This window comes from Emydura macquarii, unplaced genomic scaffold, assembly GCF_026122565.2.
Source record: "Emydura macquarii macquarii isolate MOO-44397 ecotype Brisbane River unplaced genomic scaffold, CSIRO-AGI_Emac_v2 contig_2205, whole genome shotgun sequence".
In the NCBI taxonomy this organism is placed as follows: domain Eukaryota; kingdom Metazoa; phylum Chordata; order Testudines; family Chelidae; genus Emydura; species Emydura macquarii.
The window spans coordinates 35,380,027-35,405,391 of record NW_027132342.1 but is presented as its reverse complement, the minus strand read 5'-3'; the positions used below and the strand labels follow the sequence as shown (position 1 = coordinate 35,405,391).

General features: G+C 40.9%; 1 protein-coding gene across 1 annotated transcript in view; it reads right to left on the bottom strand.

The window, feature by feature from the left end:
* Window positions 1–25,365, bottom strand: part of PPP1R12A (protein phosphatase 1 regulatory subunit 12A) — a 204,056-nt gene that overhangs the window by 137,333 nt on the left and 41,358 nt on the right. Inside the window, exon 2 of the mRNA XM_067559898.1 lies at window positions 6,442–6,572. Coding sequence (XP_067415999.1) covers window positions 6,442–6,572 — 131 coding nt within the window. The remainder of the gene's footprint in view (window positions 1–6,441; window positions 6,573–25,365) is intronic.

Sequence of the window (25,365 nt, the reverse complement as noted above, 5' to 3'; positions counted from 1 at the left end):
GGAGCCTTCTGTGTTAGAGCTTTTAACTGTATTGCATTGCATGCTATGCACTCCATTGCACTCAGTACAGCTTCTACCTGAGCAAGTTCCAGAAGTAAGCTAATGTCGTTCCATGATTTAAAAAAAGTGCCTCTACCTGATGTACAGGGGGGTCTGACGTGCCAGGACTGGACTCAGGCCTCACTGAATGGTCATCAGGAATCTTCTAAGACGGAACTCACAGGATTGGCAGATTTGGCGAGGGAAGAACTAATAGATATTACATTTGGAGGGGATATGAGCTTCCCCAAGACAACAGTGGCCATCGCTAAGGTTAAGGTTTTGTCATGATTATTTTTAGGAAAAGTCAGGGACAGGTCATGGGCAACAAACAAAAATCCAAAGAAGATCGTGACCTGTCCCTGACTTTTACTAAAAAGATCTGTGACAAAGCAGGACTGACGGGTGGAGGACTGAAACCCAAGGGGGGGTGGAGAGGGAGATGAAAGCCTGAGCCCCACTGTGGAAGTGAGGGAAGGGGAGGACAGCATCTGCTGCCATGGCTGAGAGCTGTGGAGGGCCTCCACAGTGGCTTAGGGCTCCAGGGTCCCTGCCAGCTTACAGCACCAGCCCGCCACTCTGAGTGGGAGCAGAAAATGTCTCAGAGGTCTCAAAGTCACAGAATCTGTGACCTCTGTGACATAATCTTATCCTTAGCCATCACTGACCAGGAAAGCCTGGGAATAAGCCACACAGATCTTGGATCCCAGGATATGGGACACTCTATACAAGGAATACATGGGAGGACCCCCAAAGCCCTAAAAGCTACTCTATCTAAAAAATGGATTTTAAGAACTATTTACCACTCCCTACAATTTTAGGGTAACAACACTAGCTAAAGCTGAGGATGCTAAAGAGGTTTTGTCTCAGACCACAAGCAGCAGAAAGAAACTGAAGAGACGGTTGGTGCACACTGCCCTTTTCTCCCTCAATTTGGAACATGTGGAGAAGAGTGCAGGTGCAAACCAACAGACATTGCCAGCAAAAATCTTCCAGTCTCACACATATGGAACTCATGCACACCTCAGGCAGAATATATATAAGGACCATCGCTCAAAGAAGAACTAATTTTCTGGATCCAGTCATAAGTAGAGGAAACTCTGCCTCCAACCCGGGATGCCCCAACAAAGTTTGTGTTCTCTCACAGGAGCAGATGTCAAGTCAATAGCCAGTGCCCCATGAATGCTGCAGCAAACAGGACAAGAAGTCCAAATTCTGTGCCAATTCTCTCATTCCCCCAACTACCTTCAAACCACACAATTTTGGTTCGCAGCTGAAAATACCTGTTAATGTAAATTGTGTCTATTATTTTTTAAGATGAGCTCCCATTATCCAGGAGTTCAGCTCCATGGGCCTCAATAGTTGTGATGTTGCCCAGAAAATCCTGCTCAGGACCTCTTTCCCTTCCACTACATGTGGAAAAGCTTGTAATTAGCTTCGGCAGCTCATCTTCACAGCTCCTTGGGTCTTAGCTGTGCAGTTCTCCAAGCAGCCAATCTGGCCAGCCTGCTGGATCCTCCACTCCCTGTCTGCAAACTGGATTCCAGCTCTGGCTCCCAATCTCCTACTCCCTGATCCCATGGAAAAATGGACGGAAAACATACTGTAATCCAATAATCTCCCCTTTGTGGGGAAAATTAGAAAGTGAGAAACCACAGCAGACAAGTCCTGGCAAGGCAGGAAAAGATATTTTATTATCAGGTGCCCGGCTTCTTAAAAATGGTACATTTCACACAAAATTATTCTAGAGCTGAAGGAGCATGTTTTTCCATGGATATGGGAAACAACACTTTTCTTTGAACATGGCGTCTGCTTGCACACAGCAAATTGGAATGCTGAATCAAAATGTGTATTTAAGTTAGCACCCTTTTAGGGAAGAAAGCAGGGGGCTTTACTTCTATTAATGCTTTAGAAATGGCATGACTCCAGAAAGAACTTCCCTAGTGACTTAAACAAATAACACATTGTAAGAACAGGTATGTATTGAAAATAAATACTCTAATACCATTACAAATCTTTTCACAATATTTAAAGGCAGAACACAAAATTATAGAAGTTGTGCATTTTTTTTTGATCGCAATATGTACATCTTTTGCAAAAGGCTGAGAACAGCCTTTCTCTCTTTAAAAATTCTTGCCTGTGAAATTGGTACACAAGACAAGCTTCAGGAATTTTCACTCATCTCTTGTCCATATAGCCCACCGGGTTCATTACAAACACTTGCCAAACTTTAAGGACCCAGGATGGCAATTACCTTTTCCCCCAAACTTACAATTTCAGCCCTTTGTCATAGGAATTATTACTAGGGTAGCTATATATTAAAAAACCATTCTACGTTTCCCTCCAAGTCTGATACTGGATCACACAATACTCAATATTACAGAACCAATGGAATTTGCCTTAACCCAAAGAGAAATGAGAGATACACAATGGTCTTTTTATGGCAAGAACAGCATCATGGCTAACACTTGGAAATCTATATGAAGAGAGGCCAAAATGATATATACCTGGTCAAAGATAAGTTTATCTCAGACTGATCATTCCTTTTAGTGCAGCGGTTCCCAACCTGTGGTCCACGGACCCCTAGTGATCCACGAGGTTACTCCAGGGGGTCCACGGAATTAGGCATATAAAATAGCAAACGGTTAAACGGTTGACCGGTAAGTATTAGTCTTACAAATTGTGTTAATTGTTTAACCATTCGCTGCATGGGGAGGGGGCTGTCCACATGGGAGGTGAGTGGGGACAGGGTGTTGCAGGGAAGGACGAGGGGGGCTGGGACTCACATGTGCAGAGGTCCAAAGGAGAGCCCCAGAGGCGGCGCCAGTTGAGCAGGCAGAAAAGTGAGCTGGGAGGCAGCAGCAGCTGAGGTGCGCCCGGGTGAAGGGTCTGGGGGGGTCAGGTGGACACGGGCGTGTCCCCAGTCCTGAAGGAGGGCCAGGAGAACAGTGGGGGTGCAGATGGGCTCAAGGGGAGGACAGGGCATGGGGGTGCATTACTGCCCCCTCTTGAGGGCTGGAAGGTAATGGGCCCCGTGCGCCCGGGGTGAAGACTGGGAAGCCAGGGCAGAGGTATCTCCTCGCTCCAGCTGGCGCAGCCGAGGCCCCATGTCCCCCGCCCGACAAATCCCACCCCAGCTGCTGGAGCATGGCCCAGGCAGGGCAGAGACCGCCCGCCCCCTCCGGTGTCTGCGTCTTGCTGCACTGACTGAATAGCCCTTCCACTCCCCAACACAGCTGGCTCCCCTCGCGGGAGAGCTTCATGGCAGAGAAGCAGCAGCCACAGCCACGCACCTTGAGGACCCACACACATTCCCCCAGGTGGTGCAGCTGCCACAGAGCGTGCTCAGCAGAGGGGATCCCAGTGTCTTCCCCCCACACTGTGCCCCGGGCTAGTGCCACTCATCAGGGAAGCACACAGCATACTGGAGCTAGGGATGTAAAATATATCGTTTAAACATTTTTTAAAGGATTTTTATCGTTTAAACATTTTAGTTAAACGATATTTTACATCCCTAATGCTTATATAGTATTAATTTTAATTACTGTTTTTATTTTGCTCTGTGGCGCCAGTGTAGTGGCATGGTAGTGAAGGTAGCAGAAAGTATTAAAAATGGATCGGTGGATTAAAACAGGCAAACTAAAAAGGAAAGAAACTGCAAATGAACAAAGTAACAGTGGAACATCAAATGAAACTTTGCAACACAAGCAAAGTCAATGAAAAATGCGGAAGTACATCAATAGGTACTTAGAACTGGGATTCACATGGACTGGTACTGAAGACAAGCCACAACCATAGTGCATTCTATGTTATGAAGTGCTATCAAATTAAAGCTTAAAACCAACCAATTTTTGGCAGCACTTAGAAACAAAACATACATACTCGCTATGTAAACCGGTTGAACTTTTTGACAACAGAGAATTTAAGGAAAACAAGAAAATAATGCAGTGTACAGCCACAGGCAATGATAATGCAAAGGCCATGGAAGCTTCTTATTGGGTGGCATTACTCATAGCAAAGGCAGGAAAGCTGCACACAATTGGAGAAGAGATATTATTACCAGCAGCAAAGGAAATGGTGAGTACCATGCTAGGAAAGAAGGCTTGCAAGCAAATGAATGTAATCTCACTGTCAAACAACACAGTTCAACACAGAATTGGAGAGATGGCCCAGAACGTCAGGAACAGCTCATAGCGAGAATACGCCAAAGTCGCTTCTATGCTCTACAAATGGATGAATCCACTGACGTTACAAACCTTTCAAACCTTCTCATACTCATCAGGTATGAATTCAATGGAAAGGTGAATGAGGACTTCCTCTTTTGCAAATTGTTGCCTACATGTGCAACTGCAGAAGCTATTTTTGAATTTTTCAATAATTTCATACAAGAGAATTATACTGATTGCTCAAAATGTGTCGGAATTTGCATTGACGGGGCTTGTGCTATGACAGGCCAACACAGTGGAGTTATTACTTGTGTTAAAGCTGTGGCACCATTAGCAAAATCTATCCACTGTAGCATCCACAGAGAGACACTAGCTACAAAGAAAATGCCTGCTGACCTGAAGACAGTTTTGGAGGAATCCATGAAAATAGTCAATTTCATCAAGGCCCATCCTTCGAATTCAAGAATATTTGCGGCTCTGTGAGACGAGATGGGCAGTGATCACCATCAATTACTTCTGAATACTGAAGTCCGCTGGCTTTCTCAAGGACAGGTACTCACACGCCTGTTTGAGTTCAACGATGAAGTGAGGATTTTTCTACTTGACTAAGTTTCTGTTTTCACATTGCTTCTGTGATTTTCCTTGGTTAGCTAAGTTGGCATGCCTGGCAGATGTTTTTAGCCACCTAAATGGGCCTAACCTAAGCCTATGGGGAAAAGCCATAACTCTATTCCAAGTTCAGGACAAAATAGAAGCTAAAATCAAGAAATTAGATCTCTGTCCCATCGACTTGATCAATTAAATTACGATTCATTTCCAAATTTTTCAGATTTTTTGGTCACATCAGGAATGAAGCTTCCAGACAAAGCAAATGTGATATTAGGGAACACCTGCAAAGCCTCAAAGTAAAGCTACATGCGCTCTCCTGCCCCAGCTTTAAAAAACGACTGGATTAGAAATCCCTTTATGAACTTTGATAATGATGTGCTCACAAATCTGACATCGAAAGAACAAGACAGCCTAACAGAACTTTCACATGACAACTCTTTAAAGCTGGTCTTCACACAAAAGTACCTGACTAACTTCAGGCTACACATTGGTTCTGAGTACCCAGACCTGTCCGACAAGTACCTGATGCCTTTTGCCACAACATATGTTGTGAAAGTGGATTTTCTGTGCTTGTTGCCTTAAAATCAAAGTGCCGAAGTAGGCTGGATGTGGAATCAGATTTAAGGCAAAGAGTGTCATCGCTCCAACCTGACATCCTGTCTTTGAAGTCAGCAAAACAGCACCAGCCATCTTATTAAGTAAGTTATTCAACATACATTCTCTCACACTATGCTCTGCAAAGGTATTTGCTGAGATAATGAATAAGAATTTCACATGATTTAAGGTATGTACATTACAAATGATTACGGAGTGCATATTATTTCTTTGTTATTACTTCAGGTTTCCATAAAAAAAACGGAGTGTAAAAAACAGTAGCATGTGGTGGTCTGTGAAACGTTTGGAGGTTGAAAAGGGGTCTGCACACTTGAAAAGGTTGGGAACTGCTGATCTAGTGGAAACAATGAACTCATAGAAACTATCATGTCATCTTCAGCAGCCTTTTTGAAGGAGGAAAAACCTCTCCCTGGACTCTGTGGGTGTTTAACTATGTTCATAGCTGATCCTTAACTATGACCATAACAGTCTGTTCAATAATGCCACTTCTAATTTACACCACCAAAAAAACCATCACAGAAGTTACACAATCACACGACTGAAAAACTAAAGCATCAAAATTCCAAATACGACCAAGTAAGGGACCTTATTGTGAACTGGTCCTAACTTTAGACAGGGCTTCAGCTTACTTATAGGATACAAGTAAAAATATGTTAAGTCCCATCTGTTCTATAGGGGAAAACTGTTTTGAAACAGTGTCACTTGACTGTTGTAACTTATGTGAATGGGCCCTAAAAGTTAAATCCATATATAGCTATGAAAATTGTAATTTGTTAAGGAGTCTAAAAAGGAAAAAAAAAAAAAAAGCATCTTTAAGATGTCCACTAGCTATGTATATAAAATAGTTCAGAGCTACAAGGTATAATATACAAAATGTCTCAGATTGCGCCAGGACTTAACAGTTAAAAAAAACTTATTTATGAACGCCATCAGCTCCTGGTGCCTTTGACAGTCTACCAACAAAACAGTAATATACACAAATGTTTTTAAATATAGGAGGAAAAGTCCTTACTCTGCTATATCAAGATATCCACAGGAAGAAGCCGCATGTAGAGGTATCCAACCTTCATTATCTGGTTGATTAATGTTTGCTCCATTTTCCACCAGAAATTTCACCATATCTACGTTATCATCTATGCAAGCCTAGAAAGAAAAAGAAATGTTAAGAAATTCATATTGAAGTCTTGCCTCAAATTCATTTTTTTATTGGAAAAACCTTCAGAAAAAAAGGACAGGTTTTGGAGGAGAGAAAGTCTTTAGAGGTTTTAGATTCTTTATCATCACAAAGAATTTCTAACAAACAAAACAAAATAAAAAAAGAAATAGGAAAAATTGCTTAACAAAGCTAACAAATGTCCTCAAATGGATTTGTTCTATGACCTATTTCTCTATAAGTAAGGCCCTAATGAATTGTGGGATGATCTTCAAATAAATATGGCAGACATGCAGACAAGACATGGAAAATTGTGGAAGAGTAACACTGTAATGGACCTTTAGTAATAGTGATAATTTGGAAAAGCCAGAGTAGACCTATTTGCTTAAGAAAAATTTGCTGGAACGATATAAGCACTCTAGTATGAGGCTGCCTCTATGTTATGCCAATTAATTTTTTTTTTTGGATAACCAGATATTTTGCTGCAACTATATTACATTAAAAAATGACCAGTACAATATAAAATTCAGAAGACAAAGTCTTAACACAACTGCTGTAGAAACTGAGTCCAGTCACCACTTTAGTCTTTTACATTTTACAGGCACTGAATGTTAGTGCAGTACTAATTGCACACTCCAAATGTATGGAAAATTCTGGACTGTGCAAAGTAAGCTAATTAAAACCAAAATTGCAGTGGAAGCCACAGTGGAAGTGTAGTGGAAGATTAAAAGATCTGCAATATTGAAAATTAAGTATGGCCTTATCAACCAAGTTATGCTGGGAAACCTGGTTACATGATGTATCCATTTTATATCTGTTCCCTAACTGGCTTCCCAAATAGTGCTGAAGTACAAACACATGTGAATTTAGGGTGCATAACTTAGCATAACTTGGGGAAGTCAGTTTTTCTACACCATAAAATGAAATTGTTTTAACTGGGACAGAGGACAACAGTTTTGACAATTGGTGCCTCAATATGGCTTTGATTTTCAGCTCTAGTACAGACTGGGCTTCAAAGTATGGAATGAGAAGTAATATTGCATTTCTATAATTTCATGGCATTTCTAATGCAAACATTCTACGTCACCTTTTCATTCTTTAAGCTACTACTGCATATACCTTTTAGCTGTCTACAAGTTTCTACCTTGAAAGACACGACTGAGTATCAGTTTCAGTTTATTGTAAGAGATAATCCAGATGTTTTTTCTAGGGACACAGCCCCCGTGTATTCTGCTTGTTATGCAGCTACATGAATTACCACACGTTCACCTTTGTTTGTGCTGCATAAATACACAAGAACAGACATTTTCTAGTTCCTCAACTGACCACCTGCTGTTCTGCTTTTCCTCCTCCATGTTAGAGTATTTTTCGCACAAGGGGGTGTTCAGTAGGTTTCCTTGCCAATTTCCATACTGCTGCCCTTAAAAGGGCAGAGCAGAATGCAGAGAGAAGGCCTTTGTGATTCAGGACAGCAAGGACTCAAGCAGCTAGATCCACAGGACCTTTTCTCAGAGTTTAAACTACTAAATTTATGCCACAATATGCGTCCCCCGCCATTCCAACAAGCCATGAGATTGAAAAGAGCACCTCTATTAAAGAGGCCCTAAATCCCTCAGAAGTATTATTCCTCAGATACAATGCAAAAAAGTGCATACTTATAATATACTTTCACTGTGGTATATTATTAGAAAATTAGTTCAATAATTCTGAAAATTCCTGAATGATTTAATACTACTTTAAAAATCCCATTATCCACAATTAAACTGATCTTCCCTTCCCTTCTTCGCATAGTGCTGATCATACTATCATTCAAAGATAAGGAAATAAGTTGCATTAACAACTTATTGCATTCAGGTTAATATTTCAAGGGTAAAAAACCAAGAAATACAAAAGTTGAGTTTAAACAGTAAAAAGTTAACTTGGCTACAATGCACATGTGCAATATTTTCTGTTCCTGTTTTTCTGGTTAAATTCATAGAGTAATGCCAAACCATTCAATTCAAGTGCATACTGTAAGGCATACAGGATGCATAATGTGATTAAATTAATGTTAGTTTTGGAACTTAACCTTTGCGTTTCCTGACTGATATTAACTGCGCAGTTTTCAACATTGCAATAATTGGGTATTGCACTTAATAGATGTGGCAAAAGCATAATCTGTGAAAAAGATATTTAAAGTGTATTAGCACTGCACAGCAAAATAAACAGGCCTTGTTTGTGGCACTAATTGTCCCCAGAACAACCTTCTTGCACGTTTTAAAAGTATACATAAGAGAAACTGGCAACACATACCCATAAAAATATTGTTGCTAAGAGAATCAAAAGCTTACACATGCAGCACATTAAAAGACATATGACTAACTGGCTTAAAATATTTGACCAAATTTGGTCAGTTTATTGTGCCATATATGGCAAGAATCAGGATAGCTTAAATATACTTTGAATGTCTTATCTGAGATTGTTTTTCTTAGCGTCCCAGGAATGTGTAACCAGCATGATTATCTATAATAAGAGACTGTACGAAGACACTTGTCATTTACTTCCAGGTGCAGATGAGTTTAAGATAACTTTACTGCCTATTACAGTTCTTAACTGATCCAGGAAACTGGTTCAACATACAAATAAACAATTGATTAAGTTTGAAGAAATTGAGCAACTGTTACAACAAAGTTATGCTGCATTTTTTTCACTTATTTTAAAGGACAAGCTGAAGAGACCAAGAAGCTGAAAGCACTTCAGTACTGTACAGACTTCAAGCCTTTGGGGGGAAGAAGGAAGGGGGGATTTTTCAAAGACAAGATTTGTTCTTTATAGGAGGCTGCTTTGTGCAATGAATACTGAAGTAGGATTGGGAGTGTGCTATAATTACTGTAAATGTAGAGGGAAAGAAAAAGCACCTGCAGTTGATTAGTAAAGACCGCTTATTTGAGGTAGTTTAAAACTATACTTTACCATTTTAAAGGCTTTATAGAAATTCTCGCTGCACACAGATGGTAAGACACAATCTACATGGACATGTAAACATATTATTTACATTTTTATACATGTTCATGTCAAATCTGAACATGCTAAACTGAGTTTCAGCAAAGAAAATGAGACCGTTTGTATAGTTTTTTCCCCTGAATAAAAAAATTTAAAATGTATTTATTTATTGACTGATTTCAGTATCTCAGGTGATCTGGCAGGCCATCCCTATACTGTTCCTGCCACTTTCCCTAGAAAAGAAAACTTAGTATTCAGCAAGGGATGACTACCAAGAGACAAATTTATTTAAATTAATTTATCTTTTCCTCTTTTTTATTTCTCCTTCCTCTGTTATAGGGCCTCCTATCAACCTATTCACTTCTGAAAGTGATTTTTATCACTGAGTGTCAGCAATGCCTCTATTGTTAGCCACTGAAGTTTTAGCCCAAAAAGGAAAGCTTTGCATAGCTGTAAACTGAACTGAAAGAAGCCGCTTCAGAACAGATTGCTTTTCTCAACCTTAACATGTGATCCCCTGAAAGCTAAAATAACAGAAAGAAACATATGCAACATGCAGATTATAGGATTCACAGTATGAAATATTATGCACCATTACCACGGCACAAAATAAACAAGCCAAGCAGAAGCGAAGCAGAGGAAATCAGGTAATACAATGATTGGTTACATTTTCTGCTAATGGATGTAGAGATAGAATCCAGAAGAAGAATAAAAGGTTATGTATTTAAGACAGGAAAAAGTTGTATTGCACTCCCACCGTTAATCTTAATTTTGGGACTGTTGAGCTCAGCACATAGCAGAAGCAATCCTGTCCCAGGTAAATTCCAAGACCTGTGTTTTGGAAAATTAAGATCTACACTAAATAGTGAAGAAATGTTCACAAAATTTCAAAACAGCACCCTGGCTATCCTTAAGTGAATGTGGTCCAGTTTGCACACAGGCCTGCTAATCATGTTAGATTCCAGATTCTTAAAGTTATTCAAAATGGCTCCATATTCCAGTAACAACTGGGTATGTGTAAGCTAACTGCCTCTTGTAAAGGAGACCAGCGCATTTGGGAAGAACTGACTGAGGACTATGATGAAGAATAACTAACCTATTTCTAGGTAAATTAGTTCTCTCTCTGAGGTGTTTATAAAGGTCCCTATCCCTGAAGTACTTAAGCCCTCTGGAATTCTGTTTATATGCACACCTAAAAATACACAGCTTCAGAACAACTAAGCTATCTAGACAATTTAGATCCTCAAATCCTAAACAATTCAGTACACATTGCTCCTTACTAAGAAAGTAAGAAAATAAATTTACATTTTAATAGTATTAATTTAAAAAATTAGAACTCTGGTAAGGAAATAGCTTGTTGCAATCATTTAAATACTGCATCACACACAGAGCACAGTTTTTACTGAATACACCCTTGCTTGATATACCAACCTTTGATGAAAAGTAAAAATGTAACAAATATTAATCAAGTACACTTTATAGAACCCTCTTCAGTTTATGTATTTTAAATAGCACTAGATTTCTCAGTCTAATATTTTACGAACACTTTCTAGAGAAAGTAGCATAATACATCTTAAACTGTCATCTGATTAGTATCTCCATATGAGCTATAAACTATTTTAAGATTATTTATGCCTATGAAGGAATAAGGAAAACAAAGCCTGCTTATAGTAACTTGTCAAACCATCGACTGTCACCAAACGTTATTTTGCCTTATTTGCCCTCAATACAATGCTGATATATAAATAAAAGTATGTAACATGCAATAACGAGATATAGGGCAACATATTGCAAAAAGTTACAAAGCTGAAAGAGATTTACTGTATGCTCTGGTGCAGCATTTTCTTTTATAATAAAATACCTAAAATATAGATTATCTGTCATGCATTCTTTCTGTTACAGTCCCCGCAGGAAAGCATGAAAAAATTAGAGCTAATACATAGCACTAGAAGTCGCAATATCTGGGTTCTATTTCACAATCTATGTGACCTAAGGCAAGTCACTTATCCACTTACTCTATGCTTCAGTTTTCCCATGTGTAAAAATGAGGAATAATGTTACAACTCTCATATTGTTACATCAGTTTAGTTTATATTAAAAATATTATATCAGTTAGAAGACATGATAAAAGTTTTAAGTCCTATTCCAGTAGCTGTCTCATGTTGTTGCAGGCACTATGGTCTTCAAAGTAAAACTTTCAGTAAGTAGCATATTAGAAAGCAGTAAAAAAACTAGCTGCAAGAGGAGGTCAGAGCCAGACTGCAGTGTGCATTCAGGGGTCCTGTGAAAAACACAGTATGTGACACTGTGTAATTAAAAACTGTATTAAAATGCATTTACACAAAGGGGATAGTTTAGGTTGCAAGGACAACATTTCCTAACCTCTGAGTGCTCAAATTTACAATCAACATTCTTTTAATGTACTTTTTTGGTTGTAATTTTCTAGGTTTTTTTAAAAAGCAAACTAAAAAAACCAAGTTATATCACAAGGAACCATGCTGACAACCACATGGTTCATCCCAGGTTAGAACCTGTAGATTCATAACAAACCTCTACCATTTGAGCTAACAGAGTAACTAACAGCAGTAGTAGGTCATTACCCCTCAGTAAGCCAGCCATTAATGGGAGACGAGACACACACTTTGCCAATGGGTTTCACAGCTATTTGCTGACAGCACAGGAATAGTTAGATTCAAAATCCATAATCGAATCCAAGATTCCTGATGGGAAGTGTACTCTAGTGGTTAAAAAACCTTTTTGCCTTCTTGCCCTATGCCCAGCCTCCTAGGATGCTCTGCACCCCTACATTCACTCTTACAGTGTAACTGTGTATTGTTTAATGCAAAGCAAGTCACATAAGATGTCTTTGGTATGCTCATCAGGTACTGATCATTATTTTTACAGTAATATGTTTGCTATAATGTAATGTATATGGGTATGAGGCTTCACTATGTAATATTCCCAAAGATGTGTCCTCATGGCTTGAAATGTGTCCAGGCAAAACTCTCCAGGAGCAGAGGGACAGTTCACATCTCATCAAGGTATGTATAGGACCATCCCAGCTCAGCTTTCCAGGAACAAAGAACAGGCCTGGGCATCAACAGAGGATCAGTTGGACTCTCGAGTGAGTCACCATTCCCTTGGTCAGCTTGGAACCAATGCTCACTGACTAAGGACATGGAGGAGACCATGTAAGGACATTGTTTGTCACCTGACATTAAGGTCCGGGACAAAGCCTCAGCGTGGAGAAGGAACATTATAAAAAGGGGAGAACATTTGTCATGCTCTCTCTCTTCCACTTCCATCTACAACCACCACCACGCAACTGAAGTGCTGACCAAAGGGGAGATCCTGGCTGAAGGGCAACCATTCAGCCTGTGATGAGAATCACCTAAGTTTGTAAGGTGAAAGTGTTCAGCTTAGTTCAGAATGTGTTTTTGTTTCTCTTGATCAAATCTGACCTGTTATGCTTTGACTTCTAATCACTTAAAATCCTTCTGTAGTTAATAAATTTGTTTTACCTAAAACAGTGTGTTTGGTTTGAAGTGTGTTGGAGACTCCATTTGGAATAAAAAGTTGGTGTATATCAATTTCTTTGTTAAATTGATGAATTTATATGAGCTTACACTGTTCAGTGGGCATAACTGAACATTGTAAAATGGAGGTTCCTAAGGTTGCATCTAGGCCTGGGGTAATTCTGTTGCATAATCCAAAGAGTGGCTGGCTAGAAGCACTCACTCACTCAGCTGGGAGCAGCTTACATGCTGGAGGTTGTGCGTGAACAGCCCAGGAGTAGGGATTCTCACAGCAAAGCAGAGTAAGATGGGTTCCAAGAGTGAGGAACTGGGGTGACGCAGCAATACACCAGTCCAGATTGCACCAGGGGAACATCACACTTGTCCCTGCCCCAATACCAACCCTCTTCCCCCCATGCTAGTTCTGTTCCCCCTTTTCTCTGCCCAAATTCCAGTCCTATCTCTCTCCTCCCTCTTTTGTCCCAGTCTCCTCTCTTGCTATCCCCAGGCCCAGCTCCACAACCCATTCCAATCAGGCCCCTTCCACCTCCTCACTGTCTAGGAACCATCAGCGGGAGCAATGAAAGCACAAGACAGTCTCTCTGCTCTCAGTTCTAGTGCCCAGCACCATAGCAGCACCTGGCTGCCGGAAGTAGCAGTTGTAGGGAAAGTCCTGCTCAACCCCTGCGTCCCCTATGCTGGAGAATTCCCAATGCAGATGGAATCTTTGGAGAATATAGCTGTCAGGTTCTAACCAGAGGGTTGCACACTTCATTGCTTATATGAGTTGAGCTGGCAGAAAGGGTAGGAATGCAATTTACCCTGAACCTATAGCAATTTTATAGTATATTGCCACTAAACCTAAATTGTATTGTTAAGCCATTTAAGTTGCTTTTCCCCCTCTTTGTTGCTTTTTCAGTTTCACATCAACAACCACTTCCCTTTGACTGTGCTCACTGGCTGCCACAGGCTGAGGAGCCTGAGTAGTAGCATTGAGACATCAGCGGTAACTCAGCCAAATTCCCCCAGCAACCCTAAACCTAACCTTAAACATTGCTGCTTCTCTCCCCCGGACAGTGCCCATTTGGTGCTGCAAGCAGAGGACTGCCTGCAGCACCATAAGCGTGCTGCTTAGATTAACAAAAAACTGTTTTGACTGATAGCCAAGATTTACCTGTCAAGAATGACCTGAGTCAAGCACAATGCACAAGGAGCCAAAGTGTAAATCATCAGCCTCTCTCATTCTCAACCAGTATAGCTCCTGATCTGAAGCAGATTCCACTATTCCAGTCCTGAACCCCTGAACCTCTCACTTTGTCAAAGCACCTGTCCTGAACTGCAGTTTCATTTGCTGGCTCATTTCAACTAACAGAATTGAAGTATACAAATTAACTGCAGAGACAGAGTGATTGAGTTACTTCCAATGTCAAAATACTCCTTTTTCTGAAGCACGAAATGGGCAACGTGTGGATATCAGGCTTTTCCAGTGTTCTGGTTTTTAATTGCTAACAAATTCATAATTTTTTTTTTTCACTGATGTCTATCTAGAATGTTCCCTGAAATTTTGCAATCAATCAGACCTGGTCTTCAAAATTAATCACATTATACGCACGCGCGTGCGCCATAGAACTGAGTGTTTGGCTCCACTTGGCTTCGCCAGTAAGTCTCTTCTAAACACATGCAATACATTCAAAGGCTGTTAATTTGACCAAATTTGCACAGATTTTCACAGAGATGGCAAGAAGCACAAAACTGATAAAAAGGCAACCCATGAAGGAGCTAGAACTTCTCAACTAAACAGCTACATGTTGTTTTACTCATTTTAAGATTCATACTTTTCCCCAATCTCATTCTGAGAAAAAACTGTTTTTCCTGAATTTTTTTTTTTTTTTTTTTTAAATTCAGCCTGTGGTAGCCACCCAGCATGGAAAATTTTTAGCTGAAATAGTTAAAAGTTTGGCAAACTTATAAGTAAATGAAAACAGGGTCTAATAATGGAAAATGTCAGGCAATCTTAACTATAGGCATCATTATGTGTGCCACCCTTAATGAACACTGTTTGCCACCCTTCCCACACAATTGTGCACCAGAATTTAAGCTTTCATTAAAAACACACCAAGTATTTAGCCCATATGACTGATGAAAACCTTATAAATGCAAACCATATGTATACTAATGCAGTGATGTCTGCCTGAATAGGCAAATAATGATAAACAGCTGAGGTATGTCCATTCATCTTAATGCAGTAGTAATTCCGCAACCTAATGACTCTTTAAACATCAATATTAACTAGAAACATCCAATTAAGGTGCTTTTCCCAGAATCCTGAAGTGACCTCCTATTTTCCACATACTAGAAGTTCCAAATTCCTCCTCTGTCAAAGCCTGCACCCTTTCCCCAGCAACTTCCACAATGCAGATACATTTTCATTACAAATTTCTGTAGTACACAGTATTTACAAGCAGCATATAAGACAAATATAGAGCCTCACACAGATATTGAAACAATGTTACTTTGCCAAGAAGAAATACCCAGGGAAGTCCTGAGTGCAGATTTCAAGTTAAGTGATACTATAAATTCTTTAAAAAAACAAAAAAAACAAACACACAACCCACCACCTCTTTAGGTCACAGAAACCATTTCACGGTTTTCTCACCCTCTACCCTCATTCCTTCCAGAGTGGTTGAAATCTGTGCCAATCTGGAAAAACAGCATGAAGGTTTAATTAAATAAAACACACACACACACACACACACACACACACACACAAAACCAATTTACTTCACATCATAAATTTATATGCCTTAAAGCACAAATTGTCCAAAAAAGTCTATTATAAAACACAAGAGCACAATAAATTACCCCTCCAGCCTATTAACTCCCCTTCGATACATATAACCATAAATTTACTTTTTCAAACACCTAACTCTCACATTCTTGTTCATTAATTAGATCAAGACAGATCCTTCCTGCTGCAACAGTCATGCCAGTCTCTAATCTGTCAAAGTTTTATAACTTCTTAATAGTTAAGCAACTTGATATTCTCATCACTTCCCTTTAACTTTTTATTCTAAAAAGTTTGTTTGAAACTAAAATCTAATCTTCTCATACGAAAAAACTTCAAAAGCTGTTAATGTAAAGGGTTCAAGTGACAAAAAATATGTAAGGCTTGAAATTACCCTGATAAAAGTTTGTTGTAAAGAAAAACCTATAAGCTTTGTTTTAAAAATATTAAGGTATTTGTTTTTTGTTTTTTAAATAAAACCCGTCTCTCTCCTAAATGAAATCTTTAGTTAAAGGTGGGAAGGGGAGAGAAGAGAAGATTGTGTTCCCTGCCTCCACTATCTATGTCCCTCCACATCCATACTGAGCTCTCTGTGCCATAGATGGCTTAGTTTCTTGTATCAAAGATGCGCCTGAAGGGCTAGGCTTGTAAAATCTAGGTAGAATTTAAGTTTCATTGAGGTGAGTGGACAAATGAGGCAGGAACAGAAGCAGGGCACTACAATGTTCCCCATGATTTTCTTTTTTTTTTGTGCAGGGAAGTCAGGGAGAGGAGCAGCAGAGCCTCCATGCTTCTGCTACTTTAATAGTTTGTCTAAATTTGAAACATGTTAGCTAATCCTCACCTCTTATCCTACTCTAGATAAACTAAGGAGGAGAAAGCAAGAAGCAGAAAATCTCCTGCATGCTCTGGCCCTGTCTACAGAAACCTGCACCAGCTTAACTAAACTGTGTTTTTAAAAAGTCATTTCCTTAAATGGGAGCAAAACCCCATGTAGACACTTAATTTAGTATATGTTTATTCACTACCAATTTAAATTAACTGAAACCAAGTCCCTCTTCATTTACCTAGAACCTAGGAGCCCTAGCCATGGAGCCCTACCCCATTGTGCTAAGCACTATATCAAGAGTGAACAAAGAGCTTACTTAGGTGTCTAGTTTTTTATTGTTTTAACACAAATATCGCTTAAATTGGTACAACTTTCTGGTTTAGACAAGCCTCAGAGAAAAAGAGTCAACTGCAATACGGCCCCACAAAAAGATCAAGATTCATTAGTTAATTTGGGGGACTGGGAGGCACAACATTGGCTGGGGCAGAATGGTTTGATGAGGAAAAGAGATGTGTCAGGGGAAATTACATATGCATTTTACGGGGTGTAGTTCTACAGATATTTCACACCTTCTTTGGCAAGATCACTGCTGTGGTAGTGAGGAACTGGCTCAACTATCTGTAAAGTTTTTTGTTCTCTAAAAACTGTTTCCCAACTTTGGAATGAACAAATATGCATCACATTGCCCTCAACACTCTGATGTAAATGGCATTTGAGGGCTCTCAGCATCTTTGAAGAGCAGAATCATGAACTTTAGGAAACCTAGTCAGCGAGAGCCATGTTTTTAGGAAGGTGAGTACAGGAGTACAACTATAGCTGGCAAAATAATAGAATTCTGAATCAAAATTAAAAAAACAAACAACCAGATTTCCCAGAAACCAAAATTTAAAAATAATTATGACCAATTAAAATGTTTTAATCAAATTGACTTTAAAATTGTTATATTATAATTCATAATGTAAAATAAATTTAGAAATAAAATCATTTAAAAATTTAAAAAATGGAAAAGTTCCATTCCAATAAAGTCAAAATGGAACATTTGAACCTTCTCAGAACACTTTTCTTCATTAAATGAATTTTATATTGAAGTTGATGAGTTCCAGAGGGTAGCCGTGTCTGTTTTTAGCAAAACAGTGGGAGTCCTGTGGCACCTTAAAGACTAACATTTATTTGGGCATAAGCTTTCATGGGCAGAAATCCACTTCATCGTATGCATTGAAGTTGGCAACTTTCTGAGGAAAGTTTTGATTTTGACAAAACAGCATTTTCAGACAGAAAAACGAGGTCAGAAAATATTCCCATAGCTCTAGGTACAACCTCCAAGTAAATTTGTTCTGGTGACAAGGTACAGGTTGGTTTAAATGGCAATTTTTTGCCTACAGTCTTTATTTCACAGCATTCATGTTCATACACCTTTAAATAGAACAGAATGTAAAATGTTTTAATTCTACAAAAATTTATAATAGTAAAAATTTAGACAACTGACTGAGCAGTTCTAAAATGAAATCTAGCCAGCAGATAGAGGAAGAAGTCAATCAATCAATCAGTGTGAATTACTAAACATTTGGAAAATATTTTCATAATCTTCTAGGGGACTAATAATAAAGTGAGAAAGATAAGACCACCTCACTGCCCACAGCATTTACTTTTATAGTTGTTCCTTAAATAGTCAACATACACTTTATTTTCACTGAAGCTTTTTCAAATATAGTGTACAGTTGTATTTTGGGATAGGGAGAGTGATTGCTGTAAGTCCTCAAACTGTTACTAGAAAGTTTTAACAGGGCAGTTCTATGGCTGAAGCGGATTTCCATGAACTAGATTTTTTTCCCATTATTACAAAATATGTTTGCCCTACTTTAAAATAAAGTTCAGTCTTTCTAATGCTCACTTCGCCAATCCACAAACCAGACTTTTTGCAGAAATATCCAGTCCCCTAAAAAATTTAAGAACAGTCATGGGATCTCAACACACAAAATAATCACTTTAATAAAACAGTACATTAACTAGTTTTCTATATAGTATCAACATTAGAGTACATATATTATTTTAGCAAGTTAATTTTCGATGCAGTAGCCTTGTTTGTTTTTGCATATGAACTGGTTTGCAAAATGTTGACATATACAGCAGACCTCTCACATTGTAAAATAACAGATTTAATGTACATTATATAGTTTAACAGATTCTAAAACAAACTTCAGGTGCCTATGATCTTCATCTCTCTTCTCAGAGGATAAACTGTTTATTTAAAATTCCAGGAGACTTGGTTTTGAACTCAATAGTTGAAAGACAAGTGTCAAATTAATAAGCATTTTCAAACCTCTCCTTGAATCTATTACCAGCTACCTTCTACTCTTGAAATTCACGGAAAGCATTTCTTCTGGTCTAAAATTAAGGAAAAAAAATCCAAGATTTTAAAAAGCTTTGGGCCAGTGAGAGTCCATTTAAGAAAAATAATGGAGAAACTGGTGTACCGACTTTCCTTTCCATAACATTACCTGGAGCCAATGTAATCTTTCATGTTTGTTAAAGTTTTATGGAAAAGGAATGCTGAGGTGATCAGTAAAAAGCACTCACTGGTATCACTAGTTATACAGCAATTAGTTTAACTGTCAAATTTCAACAAATTGGTGGTAGTTTCCCTTCTTGGACAATATCTGTGGTCACAAAAAACACATCATTGTGTAAAATTCAATTCATACCTTTTTTCTAAAGCTATGAAAAGACAGACAGGCAGACACAGCCCTTCAAAACTGACATTAAATATTTGATTTTGTTTTGTATGGCAACTTGAAAAGCAACATTAAAGGTTGATGTTCATGTTTGTCATGCACTCGATGGCTTCTAGAGGCATGGAACTAATCAAATACAGCATGTCCCTCCAGAGAAAGATCTTGGAGATCAGATGCCCACTAGATGTGTCTTCCTCTCTTTGGACTGTTACCTTGTTGTGGTGTGGAGAAGCTTGTGTCCCACAATGATCCTCAGAACTACGTCATCTGGGGTCTTGTATTCCTGATAGGGCCACCATTGGTGAACAGGTCTGAAATGAGGTTCCAGACAAAGCGCAGTCCAAACTTCTCAAGACCGGTCAGGCTACACCTGCTACCATAAACAACAATAGACGGTACTACCTGCGACTGCTGACCAGAGTGGACAGGTATACACAGCTCCTTCTGGAAAGTCTTCTCTAGTGGACCAGGCAGTCAAACAGATATTCTTCTCTGTCTGGCTGTGAAGGTGCACAGTAAGGGCTATGTGGACAGCCTAGGGCATCAGCTCAGTTGCAGTAGGACATGATGGCTTCCACTTCACCCAGACCCAATCACCAGACATCTCAGCATTGTCATGCCACTGGATTCAGACAGACAGACCTGGATGACAGATTGAGGAATACTCTGCACAACTTTCCCTCACTTAAATCCAATTCACACACTAGTCATGACATCAACTACTCATTCTCCCCCACTTTTCCCCTCCAAGTCGTGTGGCGATGGGTGAGCAGGAAAGCAGCAGGTGTGGACACATTGGGAGCTATAGATCTGCACACAGGTGGCTCAGAGCACAGGGTCGCTTTTCACTGGACTGAAGCAGCAATGGGATTTGGCATAATAATTCAGTACTGTCAGTAATTTACAGGTTGGAACGTTTAAAATCAAAGTGTCTTAAATTGCCAATTTTAATCATGATTTAAATAAGCAAGCCAAAAACCTTGATTTTAATCAATTTTAATCTTGTTTTGCATTTGTACTTTAAGTTATTTTCGTAAAGGAAAGTTCATTCTCAGTAATTGGCAGCCATTAAAACCTGCAGTTAAATACAGCCTTTACAATAAATTTGATACTTTTTGACAACCAGAAGGCTATACTACATCTTTATAATTTAACAAGAAATTATATAACCTAACATACATTTATTCAGATTCATAAATTTTACATTTTTATATGTTAGAAAAATCATCATATGAGCATTTCTTACTCATTTTTTTAAACACACTTATGATTTGTGTCTAGCTTCCTTTGGATGGAAATTAGAACTCGATTAAAAATGTACAAAACATTTAAAATTTGTTTTATACTAGTTAAACAAAACTACTCTAAGTGTCCTGGATATGTAAGAAAAAAAGTACCAAAATGTGTTGTGCATTTAAAAACTGGATTTATTAAGCAATAAATAAGACCTGAAAAAGAGCTTTAGGTAGCTTGAAAACTTGTCTCTTTCTCCAACAGAAGTTGGTCCAATAAGAGAGAATACGTTACCCACCTCGCCTCTCTCATTAAACAAAGGAAGTACTATTTGTTTCTGGTCCCCATGTACTTCAGGATTTTAGAAAGAAAGGTTACTTTCTGTAGTGGATGGTTCTTTGAAATGTGTGGTCCCTATCTGGATTCTATTCGTGGGTGCCCATGTGTCAGAACTGTTTGAAATAGTCTCCATCAACCCGCGTATGCATTGAGCGTCAGCCATGTGGTGTGTCCGAGGTCTTTTGAGACCACACGGGTCGATGCCCTCTCAGTTCCCACCAACGGGCACAGAACCCATAGCAGAGGGGATGGAGGGTGAGACTGGAATCCAGACAGAGACCACACATCTTGAAGAAGCATCAGTTACAGTAAGTAACCTTTCTTTCTTCTTCCAGTGCTGGTCCCTATGTGGATCCCATACGTGGATAGGAAAGCGAGCAGTATTCATTGTGGAGGTGAGAGCAAGGGCTCAGAAGAAGTGAGAGTTCACAGGATTGTGTGGCCAACTGCCACTGCTGACTGGGCTATGGAGTAATGAGCGGTGAATGTGTGGATGCAAGACCACGTGGCTGCTTCGCAAATGTCTTGCCATGGGACATCTGTGAGGAGGGTGGACATAGTGGCTTGCTCTCTCAGAGTGGGCAGTGATGCCAGGCGTGGAGAGACTCAGGAAAGGGAGTAACACTCTGTGATGCAGCTGGAGATACATCTAGAGAGGAGGAGGAGAGGGTATGGCATCAGCAGTTTTCCATTATAGTGAGAAAGTCTGGGTGAGGCTCGGAAAGTGCAGGTGGCATTGAAGATAAAAGGCCAGTGTGTGACGGACGTTGAAGGAATGTAATGTATGCGCTCTGGTGGAAGTATGTGGTTTTGGGTAAAAGGTTGGAAGGTGAATGACCTGATTAAGATGGAATGGCAAGGCCACTTTGGAGAGAAACTTGGGATGGAGTCGTAGGAAGACGTCTTTCTGGAATATAGTAGACTGTCCGCCAACATAGCTGCCGGTTCGTTGGCTTGTCAAGCAGAGGTGACGGCCACTAAAAAGATCACCTTCATAGAGAGATAGGTGAGGGAGCAAGTGGCCATGGGCTCAAAGGGTGGCCTAGTGAGGGCTGAAAGGATGAGGTTAAGGTCCCAAGGAGGAGTAGGTTTCTGGAGCAAAGGAAAGGTGTTAAGGAGTCCATGGAGAAATCGAACAGAAGTTGGGTGGTTGAAGGCAGAGAGGCCATCTATAAACGGGAGAAAGGTGTTGAATGCTGTCAGGTGAACTCAAATGGAGGAGTAGACAAGGCCCGAAATGCAAAGGTTGAGGAGATAGTCAAGGATGTGTCCCTGAAGGTGAAGGTGTGTCCCTGAAGATGAAACGAAGAGTGTGGTCATGGTTGCAATGAAAGAAGCAGCTAAGAGTGACCGCAAGGTTGTCTGTACCTGGTAGATGGGTTGCATGAAGTGTGACATGTCGCAGGCACTGATTCCACAGATGGATTGGCTCAGGAAAGAGAGAGTCGGAGATCTGGCTCCGCCTTGTTTGTTTATGTATACAACAGCTGTCATGTTGTCTGGGAGAAGTTGCACGTGTCTGGAGCAGATGAGAGGAAGAAGCACTTGACAGGTGTACTGGACCGCTCATAGTTCTAGGATATTGATGTGCATCCTTGGTTCACTGGGGGACCAGAGGCCTTGGGCCATGTGGCCCTCTTTGTGAGCACCTCAGCCCACAAGTGATGCATCCATGGTGAGAGTGGTCTGGGACGTAGGAGTGTTGAAGGGAGTGCCTGCCATGACCTTGGATGGATGGCACCACTAGGACAGGAAATTTACCACTGACGGTGGGAGGAGGATCCGATTGTTGAGGGGGATCTTTTGTGAATCATACACCGAATGAAGCCACAACTGAAAGCATCTCATGTGAAGGCGGGCATAGGGAGTAATGGAGGTGCACGCCGCCAAATGTCCCAGAAGTGAAAGACGCTGGCTTAGGCATGTGTGGGGAAGATGTTGTAATTTCATAATGAGGGAGGTGAATGCAGCAAAGCAGTCCATCGGGAGAAAGGCCCGTCCCACTATTGAGTCCAAGCACTCTCCCATAAAGATGAGTTCTCTGGCAAGGACTAGGGTAGACTTGTCTTGGCTGATGCAGATGCCTAGACCGGTGAAGAGTTTCTGCAGTGTATGGATGGTAATGAAGAGACATTCACAGAAAGATGCCCTTAGGAGCCTGTCATCCAGGTATGGAAACAGGGAGTGGCCCAGGTGTCGCATATAGGCTGCAAACACCTTTGTGAACATGCAGGGAAGTGGCGATCCTGAGAGGGAGGACATGGAATTGATAATGGGAATGTCCTAATATGAAGCAAAGGAATTTGCGATGGGCGGAATGCATATCCATGTAGAAGGGTGGTTTGGACCTCCTTAGGGAAACCAGAAGTCTGGCGCCAGGAGTCCCCATGAAGTACCACCCCAGAGACTAGGGAGCCTGATGCCATATCTGCTGCATTTACTGCTGCTAGGAGGAAGACCTTGGCTACCAGTTTAGCCTCCTCGATAAGGGTTTTAAGATCCACTTGTTTATCTTCCAAGAGTGAGACTTGAAATTCCACCAGTTTAGAGTACGACCTGAAGTTGTACTTTGCCAGTACAGCTTAGCAGTTGGCAATGTGGAATTGGAGGTCTGCTGATGAATAAACTTCATGCCCGATCAGATCAAGTTTTTTTGGCCACTCCATCTGGAGGAGTGGTCCTGAAATGTTGTTGTCAGGCACGTTCCATTGTCACTTGTACTACAAGAGAGTTGGTGATAGTGAAAAGGAAGTCCGTGTCTTCAGCCAAACAAAATAGCACTTGTCAGCTCATTTAGGTGTTGGGGTGGCAAGATGTCAGGGCATGCCAGACTGCCTGGGCTGGTTGAAGGAGTGCACTGTGAACAGGGAGGGCAGAGCATGAGGGACCCGTTGGTTACAGGATGTCCAGGAACTCATTCTGGGGGTTTTTTACATCCACAGCTGGAAGATTTGAGGGCCATTGCCATACAACACAGAATGTCTTGGTACTGGCCATGGTCTTTGGGGGGGAGAAAGGGAGGGAGGAATGAGCGCCTCATCCAGGGATGACTATGTTCCAGTGAGAATTGGTGGTTCCAGCAGTGCTGGTGGCATGATGGTGCCCCATGGTTTCTCATAGACCGAGGAAAGGGCAGTGTAACCAGGCGAAGGTCGGTGATGAGGCGGCGATGCTCCGTGGCCATGATAGGGGTCCCAATGGTGCCAGTAGGATCAGGCATACGGGTCAGTTTGCATCACTTGTCCGGGGGGATATCAGAACCACAGCTCTGCGGGTAGTCATACACTGGTGCGTAACTGAGGCTATGTACACATTGATGGCAGCAAAGTCACTGCTGTCCAATTGATTTTTCAGGTTCAATTGAGCAGCAGTAAAGACACGCTCAATCGATCCAGAAGTTGATCTAATAAAACTACCTCCACAAAAAGCATAGTGCTGCACCAACGGGATTGCATTTCCCGTCAGCACAGCACAATGGAGAACTCCCGTTGACTGCCGCTGAATTTTGCGAGCACAGTAGAGCAGGCCTGAGGTGTTATGGTTCCAGACTATGTGAGTGCACCAGTGAAAAGGCTGGGCCCGGTTCTGAGAACAATTTGGAGTCTGATGGATGGCCTGGGAAGGGAGCGGTGCAAGTGGAGCCGGTGGTGCAGGGAGGGCCTGTGATGAAGTTCCAGGCTGTGGGGTTGGCTGTTGATATAGGAGCAGTGGTTCATCTGCTGGTGATGGCTGCACGATCCCAGGTGATCTGCACTGTGGTGATGGGCCTTCAAGGGACAGAAGCAGTTCTGCTGTAGGCATGAAAGGAGATAGTCGGCCAGGCTCGCATGGTACTAGGAGCGTACACAGTACCAGGCATGAGAGGCTAGATAGACCCAGCAGAGTGGACAGAGCTAGGAGCTTTGGTGACACTCTGGTGGTGCTCAAGACAGAAGATGACTGCAATTGGTCATGGTGACAGCTTTGGTGCTCATTGTTCACTGAGCAGCAGCTCAGGAACAAAGCACAGTTCTTAAAACCAGCTTGTCGGGGCATAGTCCCCCGCAGCAGGTAGGATGCTCCAGATGGGTAGAACAACAGGAGGCTAACTACACTAAGACTATTAACTATGAACTTACTAATGAAAGAACTATATACAAATAATAAAACTTACTTATTTTTATTTTTTTTGCTACGCAGCTCAAAAGATGAAGAGGAAAGGTGTTCTGACTACGGCCATGTGCCAATAAGAGGGAACTGAGGGGGCATCAACCCGCGCGGTCTCATAAGACCTTGGACGCACCATGTAGCTGATGCACAATGCACACATGGGTCAGTGATGGCCACTTCAAACAGTTCTGGCTCCTGCGCATGGCACACATGCACACC